This window comes from Chrysochloris asiatica, unplaced genomic scaffold, assembly GCF_000296735.1.
Source record: "Chrysochloris asiatica unplaced genomic scaffold, ChrAsi1.0 scaffold00041, whole genome shotgun sequence".
NCBI classification, from domain to species: domain Eukaryota; kingdom Metazoa; phylum Chordata; class Mammalia; order Afrosoricida; family Chrysochloridae; genus Chrysochloris; species Chrysochloris asiatica.
Window position 1 is genome coordinate 11,286,098 of NW_006408559.1, and position 9,122 is coordinate 11,295,219.

Sequence of the window (9,122 nt, forward strand, 5' to 3'; positions counted from 1 at the left end):
TCTCTAACAACACCCCTGGTCGGCAGAGCACCCATCACACATGTTGACAGATGCCATTTCTGGAGAAATTTTGCATGTTCCTGGCTCTACTTTGCATCAAATTCTTCTCTGAAGCTGTAGCAACAATGTGTGGCTGCTGTGTGCTGGGGGAGAAACCAGCAGCCAGTACCCAGCACGCTGAGGTTGGCACGGAGCCTGGGAGGGGCCCCTGAATGAGCCTCGGCCGATGAGCTCAACCCTTCCTCCTGGGCCACATCCAGCCAGGCCCACGCTCTGCCCTCACGCTCACGCTCCTGGACTCTCCAGCTGGCTTCTCCATTGACACTGTTTTTTCCCCTCCAGTCTTCCTTCAATCCAGCCACAGCCACCAGGTAAAAGGCTGTTTTCAATGTCCGTCTCCAACTCGGAGTACTGCTACCGCCGCCGCCGCTGCTTTCCTAAAGACTGGAGAACAAGCTCTTCATCCTGTCACTCAGGACCCTCCACAACCTTCCCAAGCAGCCCCCACACACTCCTTTCTTATCAAATCTCTGTCTATGTGACAAGGGCCTACCTATACGAGGGGCTTCCAAACACTGATGGAGAAATGGAACTTTAAAGAGAGTAGAATTTTCCCACAAACTTTTTGAGGCCCCCTCATGTTCCACAACTGACTGCATTCTTTATGTTTCCATTTTGTTACCCAAGTCATCTCCTCACTCCCATCTCAACACCAGGTATGCCTACCCCATTCCATGGACACTAACTAGTCTTCCAAAGATGAGCTCTGGACCATGAACCACAAACCACAGGGTCGGCAGAAGATCAATGAGGCTTTCTGCTTCCTCGAAGATTTACAGCCTCAGCTAGCCTCCCTCTCAGACTGTTTGTACCTGTATCTTCTGTGGTTGGTACATGGTGCAAGGCTGTTGTGACACTAGACCAGGACATGTCATTTGAGCATTCGGTGCTGATTTACTGTCTGTCCCCTATGTCACTGCTAAGTCTGACTTCCGGCTGAAGATAATGTCTTTCTCATGCCTGTTTTGCATTAAGCATGGGAACAAAAGCTTTAAACAAGAGTTCATGCACTCCCTCAGGGGAAGCCTAGGTGTCTTACTGGTAGAAGAATTCTAACCCATAATACTGTAGCTAAATGGAAAATGAGTGATCCATGAAAGACAATTTAGAATCACAATGGCCAATTGGGGGAATTACAGAGTTTAATAAAGGTTTTATACACCCCAGTCAACTTTAGAACAAAGTGAAACTACAGAATGACGACTCCCCCATGGTCTTCCTTTCATATACTCATAAAGGAATAACTACCTTGCACAGATCCAACACAGGAAGGAAGAAAATACGGACTCATTTCTTCCTTAGAGTCTCTTAAAGTCCAAAAGAACACCTGCAGACTGGCCTAGGAGAGTAATAAGCACTTCATGAATTTCAGGAGTCCCTGGGTGCCAAACACAGGTAAGGGCTGGGCTACTAACTGAAAAGTTGGCAGTTGGGACCCACCCAGAAGTGCATCGAAAGAAAGGTCTGGCAGTTGGCTTCTGAAAACTCAGCCGCTGAAAATGCAATGCGGCACAGTTCTTCTCTGACACAGTGGGGTTGTCATGAATTGGAATCCACGCAGAGGCAACTGTCGGGGGGGATTTGTTAATTTAAAATAATACAATGCTAGGATTTCCAAAAGAAAGAGAAAATTTCAATTCTGTGATGTCTGAAATGTGAAGGTTCCTTAAGAAAAACTCCAATGGCTTTGCTGAAGCTGTAACTCAGAGGGGAGAAGAGATGACTGGGAAGGTGAATTAATGGCTTTGGTTTTGTTGTTGTTGTTGTTAAGTGTCATAGAGTCGGTTCTGCCTCTTAGTGACCCTGTATAGGGTACCCAAGGAGCAGTTGATGGATTTGAACCACCGACCTTGCAGTTCAAACCAACCTTGCAGTCCAGTGCTTATCTTGCAGAGCCACACCAGGACTCCAGGGCCTTGTTAGTATGTTCAAAATAATAAACACAGGTGTACGGGCATCATTTTAGTTTTTCTCATCCATCTGGTTTTACTAAATAGTGCATTTATGATGAAATAAGATTGCAAGTCATATTCCTAATTAATGAAATTCTTGGAAATTAGGCTAAAATGATAATACAGGAAGACCTGGGAGACATTGTAGGTTTGGGTCCAGACCACAGAAATTGCTTGGCTTCCCAGTGCCTAGGAAAGCTATGTTTACACTCCACAAGGTGCAATATAGCATTATGGAGTCCTGGTCTGGCACTGTGGGTTAATGCGCTGGACTGCAAAGTCGGTTTGAACCGCAAGATAGTCAGTTCAAGCTCATCAACTGCTCCTTAGAAATCCTATACAGGTTTGCTAGGGTAGGAACCAACTCAACAGCACTTAACAACAGCAAGCATTATAGAAGGAGTCCTGGCATGGTATTGTAGGATAAGCACTGGATTGCTAATCACAGTTGCAAAAGATTGACTTTCAAGGACTGATGAACCAGATTCCTTGTGCTCTGGCTTCTTCTGAGTTTGGCAACCAGAGATGAAGGTGAGGGAAGCTGGGATAGCTCATCTTCCAGCGGCTAGGTCAGCGTGGACTAGCTCTCCAGTCAAGGAATCTGCTTTAGTTCCCATGCTACTTTAACAGAAGAGTATGGGTGTGGCACCGTAGGGTAAGCTCAGGACTTCTAACTGAACGGTTGGAGGTTCAAACCCGCCAGCTACTGCTAGGAAACCCTATAATAATGACAGAGTCATTATAAGTCAAAACGGACTCAAAAGCAACGAACAACAACTCTGACAGAAATACTTCAAGTGGATGACTCAACCACATAAGCGCATTCTCTCTGAATTTAGGAGGCAAGAAGTCAGAACTGAGGACACCGACTCTTGGGAAGGCTTTCTCTTCCTGTCTCCTCAGTCTCTGTTTCCTGGTTCCTTGGAGAGCTCCATGTAGCTTGCCATCAGTCTTCCCTCATCTCTCACTTGCTTGTTTAATCTCTTTCATATCTCAAAAGAGACTGACTCAAGATACCCTCTACACTAATCCTGCCTCACAAACCCGGTCCCAAGTGGAAATATAAACACAGGCACAGGGCTTAGGATTGACAACGCATATTTGGGGGGTGGAGGGATACAATTCAATCCACAACAATTTCCTCTTCATCTCTTTGTCTCTTCAGATGTGACTTAGTTATGGCACCCTTGCCCAAGGATTGTTCACATTCCATTGTGGCTCATTCACACACAATTCACGAAAATAGTATCTTTGTTAAATTCTCCTCAAACTACCAAACTGGAGTGTGAATATGAGATTCCCCTGGACCCTACTCTTACACACTCCATAACGCTGCATTAAAACAATGCCCAGCCATGTCATAGGTCAAAACATGGCCACCTGTGGTATTCCACCAAGAGATGAGGGAGCTGAGCATTGCCTTACAAACACGCTCATCCATCAAATGCTGTACACACTCAGTCAAATACACACTCGGGGCTCAAGAGAAAATCCCTTCAAGAGCTTCCTTTATTGTTGATTTAAAACATAGAATTGAAATCACACTCTTCAGCCTAACAACCCTAGAGGTCTGAAAACTACCCCTTGAGGGGTAAAAAAGAAGGCTTGGTTACATAAAATGATAGGTTTTTTCCTCATCTCCCAATGAGTAAATGATGGAACAACATGTGTAGGTATACATGTGTGTACATGTGTGTGGGTGTGCTTTAGAAGTCTCTGGGTGTGTCCGAAAGTACAATCTTCTGAAGAAATACAGCAACAAAGTTGAGGTGAATTTTCACATCTGAATCTACTAAGATGTGTAAATTAACAGAAGACCATATGCTATCTTGTAGGCCAGGGTAGAAGCCAAAAGACAAAGATGGATCTTTATCACCTGGCAGAGTCCAAAGGATGATTATTATCTGGTCCATGTGTGTTATTATGTAACATCACCCCATTTTCTGGAGTCTCCAAGAATTCAGCAGTCACTGAATGATAAACCCGGAAGATGAATGGACTAGTTCAGTGTCATAGAAACATTCTGAGAAGAGCTGTTGCCTCTGACTTTCCTGCTGATACTGTGGTGTGCTGAGAGCCACAGGCAACCAATATGGCAGCCTACAACCACTGGGCAAGAGAGGAGACCCGAACAGAGCAGCTCAGGCAGCCGGGAGCCCGACCAAGAAGAGACCAGTCAGAAAAACAGAGTGCACTATGGCACCAGGTTAAATGTGTCACAAGACACAAGGCCTATTGACTTTCTTTTAATAAAATTCCACAACTTCATTAAGGCTTAAAAATTGTTGAGGTGATGCCAGTGAACACGCTGTCTGGTGAAGATATTTTTTGAAAGTGTAGGATGGGTTCATCCAGACCCTTCCTGTCTGCACATTTCTGAGCCCAAAATTGGCTGTGTCAGTCTGTCTGTCTCTTCCTTGTCTCAACACACACACATACACAAGCATCCTTATGGGAAACTTTTAGGTCATCTACATTCTTGGAGTAAGGGGAAACTCACAGTCCAGAAGCAGCATTATAAATGGAAAGAAGAGGTCAATAGAACCAAATAAGAAAGGGCATGAATAAGACTTTTCACTGAGCTGCTTCCTCTTTTCTCTTCCCTCCTCCCCCTTGGAGCTCCTCCGTCATTCCTCTTGAAGAACAAAGAAGGAGCCAACTGTGGTGTGCTGAGGCTCTGGATTGAACTGGAGATGCTGATCCCAGTTATGCTGTGTGGCCATCCAGAGAAGGCTGTACTATGTAGCCAATGGCTGTACTATGAAGTCTGCTCCCCAGGCACTGGGCAAAACAGCAAAATGAGTAAAACTTTTTCCAGCACTCACTCTCAACACCCTTGCCTCTGGCATCCAATTCAGAGGAGTCCAGTGAGTAAATGAACTAATTAATAGTGAATGATGGAAGGAGAGATACACTCTTTGTGATGACCTTGTGACCTTAATCACCACCAAGTCCCAATATGCCCTAACTGATGCCTTTACTACTGAAGTCATTTGAAAACTCCGCAGGTTGACAAACAGCCCAAGTCTGCTGGGGTCAATCACCTTTAGTGTTTACAAAGGTTAAGAGCATCCAGTCAAAACCCCACCTCCCTGTTGCGGTGGCACTGGGCCCTCCGGGCTGTATGACAACCATACTAATGGTGGTGGTGGTGGCTGTGTGCCGTGGAGTTGGTTTCGACTCATAGAGACAGTGTACAGGGTTTCTGAGGCTGTAAATCTTTACAGGAGCAGAAAGCCTCATCTTTCTCCGCGGTAGTTTCGAACTGCTGACCTTGTGGTTCATAGCCCGATTCGTAACCACTATGCTACCAGAGGGAGGGGGTTGAAATACACAACACTCTGAAGAGAAACCACAAGTCTGGAGAGCTGTTTTTTCCCCTCCAGAAATTGGAAACAATTTCCCATTTTGTTAACACCTCCTCACAGCGCAAATGTTATTCTTAAGACCACTCATAATTGGCTCCAGAGAGGAGAACCCATCCCTCCTAAAATGTGCTAACGCCTCTCATTAAAATGACTGCCTCTTGGAGAGAAAAGGTTCCAAACAACTGAAACACCTGTTACAGAGAGACAAGGAAGTGGGTGGGGTAAGCACTGGGTTAGACAGCAGGACTCATCTACCGCCAGGGCTCTCCAGGCCTGAGGGGGGCTCCCCGGGGTCACCAGGGGGCCGGCCCTTACCTTACCACACTGTTTACACTTCCCCTCCTGCCGCCGACGATGCACCCAGTGGTGACGCACAAAATTCTGAAAGAAAGCAAAAGTTGAGTGAATACTGATGGCAATAATTGATTTTTTATATTTCAGGGACATACATTTCCGGAACACATCACTAAAGCCTCATGTACACACAAAACAGGTGTGTCATTGTGGACCAGTAGCCCTGCATCTCCCTGGGGAAACGAAATCCATTCTCAATTTCTAGATCTGTCACAGGCGTCGAAACATCCGGATCACGCCCACGCTCTGTGCTCCTTTGAACAGTAAGCAGCTGTACTAGACCGCCACGGCTCAACTTCCTTACATGAGAAACAGTGTGCAGATCTGAGAATATATATGTTAGAGGACTCTAGGCGGGGAGGAAACTAAGACGGGTAAGAGAAATAGGCAAAGGAAGGGCGAGAAACAATATCAGTTCAATCTGACAAAGGATTTGTTTCATGCTTTTTGTGGTGTGTCACTATAGGATAATCCCTGAACTGCTGAACGAAAGACTGGTGGTTCAAAACCACTAGCCGCTCCATGGAAACCCTATGCAGGGTCGCTATGAGTCACAACCAACTTGATGGCACTTAACAACAACATATGGCAGACAAGCATGGTGCTAAACCTGCTGGTTAGAAAGAATGAGATTCTCAGGAAGAAACAGATTCCTGAGTCTAGGCAGAAAGAGTGAGATTTTCTCATTAATAAAAGGTAGGAAGAGGAAAGCTGAAGAAAAGAGATGATACAGACAAAAGAGGTGAGTGCATCTTCGGGATCCTGTGATGATGTCATGGATGAGGGCAGCTTCAAGGGCTACCTTTGATATGGGGCTGCGTGAATCACAGCGATCCCCTCCCCTTCTAAACAGACAGAGACAAACACTTTCGAAATGCTTTATGTGTAATTGAAACTGGTAGCACATCATTTAAGCACTTGGCTGTGATCTGAAAGGTTGGTGGTTCAAACCTACCAGCCACTCCATGAGAGAAAAGCCTGGTGTTCTGTATCTATAAAGATTGTTGTTGTTGTTGTGAAGTGCCGTCGAGTCGGTTCCGACTCATACTGACATGGTATAGGGTTTCTGAAGAGTGGCTGGTGAGTTTGAACCACAACTTTGTGATTTAAACAGACCCTGTGGTCCAATGCATAAGAATGTTGTTTTGTTAAGCACCATCGCGTTGGTTCTGACTCATAACTACCCTGTATAGGGTTTCTGAGGCTTTAAATCTTCACGGAAGCAGGAAGTCTCATCTTTCTCAAGTCTATAAAGATTGTTGTTGTTGTTAAGTGCCGTCAAGTCAATTCCGATCCATAGCGACCCTGTATAGGGTTTCCAAGGAGCAGCTGGTGAGCTTGAACCACCGACCTGGAAGTTCAAATGGCTTTGCAGTCTGACGCATTAGCCCATAGCACCATGTTGCAGACCGTGTAAGACTAGTCAGAGGTTCGAGGCCCTCTAGGGCTGAGTGTAACAAATGAGGCCACTGGCAGTTAATGGCAAATTGCTTTCATCTTAATATTCAGTTATATATATTAAATTAATACACTGGAGCCTTTGACAATCCACAGATAAATGTGGTATTTTCCTAAAGCCAAGACTAAAGGTTGCAAGGTTAAGCCTTTCTCCAAAGGATTAACTAAAAGTATTTTAGGTACTTCTCGGTTCTTTGTTCTATAGACAAAGAACCCATCCACCCTAATCCTTTTCCAGGTGCAGCCCATTCACCTGGGCGTCTGGAGTCCTCCTGCAGACCTGGCTCAGGAAGCCAAAGCAGCAGGACTCTGCCCAAGCTTTTGTCATTACTCTCACCTTCCCCCAAATTAGCTCAGGGGCTATAGATATGTTAATTGAGCCTGAGAATCCAAGTTGCTGGCCTGGGATTCGAACCAGCGAAGTCCGATGTAAAGTTACCTGAATGTCTGGAAAAGTACTGATGTTAGCTGTACCTTGCCTAAGTCCCTCCCAGCTTAGTGTAAAGCTCCTCCCCTAAATAAAGCAGAGGCCCGGGCCTCCCCAGGTGTGCATTACGGGTTGGAAGGCATGCAGTAAAGATTGCAGGGCAGTGAGTTGCTGCCTGCAGAGGCCACGATGCCTGTACTCCCAAGCCTGCCCACCAGTGATGTATCCACCCTGGCTTTGGGGTGCCTCATTGTCTCTCTCTTTGTCTCTTTCTGTGTATTCTTGATATATTGCAATCGCCGTCAGGTATCCCCTCCTCGTGAACTGAACCCCAATGTCGAGGCGGGTCCCCGACAGCACCACACCAGGGCTCCCAGCCCAGAAAATCCTACAAAGCAGTCCTCTGTCACAAGATATGCCTATGAGTCAGAATCGACTAGACAGAACCTAATAATAATAACACTTCAATATGGCATGCCAAAAAATGATTTCAATGGCTGTCAACTATGGAAATATTGACAATATGAAAATGTCAGATAGCATTATACGGAAGGGATACAAACATGTTTTATATAATTGCTGCTCGTTTAGTAGAATCCAAAGGAAACTAAGCATTATCATCGATGTGAGGAGAAATCCTCTGCTTACTGAGATTATGAATCACCCGATGAGTATTATGTATGGAGGAAAATGTTGAGAGACTCTGACACTGTTACAACTTGTGGTTCAATTGGGAATCATTTCACGAGTGACAACTCCACTCATTAAAAGATTAAACCGACAATTTCCACAGATCAAAACTCATTGAGAAGTCGGATTTGGTGAACCACCTGTGCTGCAAATTATGTAAATTTTAAGCATGCTGATAATATTATGCCATTTTGTTTATTTAGGGAATAAAAGAGAATATATTTTTAAATAATTTACTTAAAGATTAATAAATAGAACTCTTTTAGAAATTATAACCATCAAGACTATTCCAACCCATAGAAACCCCAGTGTGACAGGTGTAGAACTTTTCCATCTGGTTTTCTAGGCTGGAGCTGGGGCGGCATTGTAGGATAAACACTGGACTGCTAACCGGAAGATCAGAGGCGCAACCTACCAGCTGCTTCTCAGAAACTCTATACAGAGTCATTAGGAGTCAGAATCGACTTAACAGCACTTAAAGACAAGAGTCTTAACCTTTAAGTCACCAGGGCTCCTTACCTATGACACTGTTGTTGTTAAATACCGTCGAGTTAGTTCTGACTCGTAGCAATCCTGCATAGGGTTTCCAAGGCGTGGCTGGTGAGTTTGAACCACCAACCTTGTGGTTCAAACTGACTTTTCAATCTAGTGGTTTATTCCACAGTACTACCAGAGGCTGAATAGTTTTAATACCACTCATTAGGAAACAGGTAGGAAACGGAGGAAACAAGGCATAGATGGATAAAGTAACATAAAATAAAAGACTATCGAAGAAACTACCAGCTGTTCCACAAGAGAAAAACGAGGCTTTCT

General features: G+C 44.9%; 1 protein-coding gene across 1 annotated transcript in view; it reads right to left on the bottom strand.

Annotated features, from left to right (window-relative positions):
* DGKI (diacylglycerol kinase, iota) overlaps positions 1-9,122 on the bottom strand; it is a 323,066-nt gene that overhangs the window by 264,621 nt on the left and 49,323 nt on the right. The window contains exon 6 of the mRNA XM_006861237.1: positions 5,696-5,761. Within this exon, the coding sequence (XP_006861299.1) occupies positions 5,696-5,761 (66 nt within the window). The remainder of the gene's footprint in view (positions 1-5,695; positions 5,762-9,122) is intronic.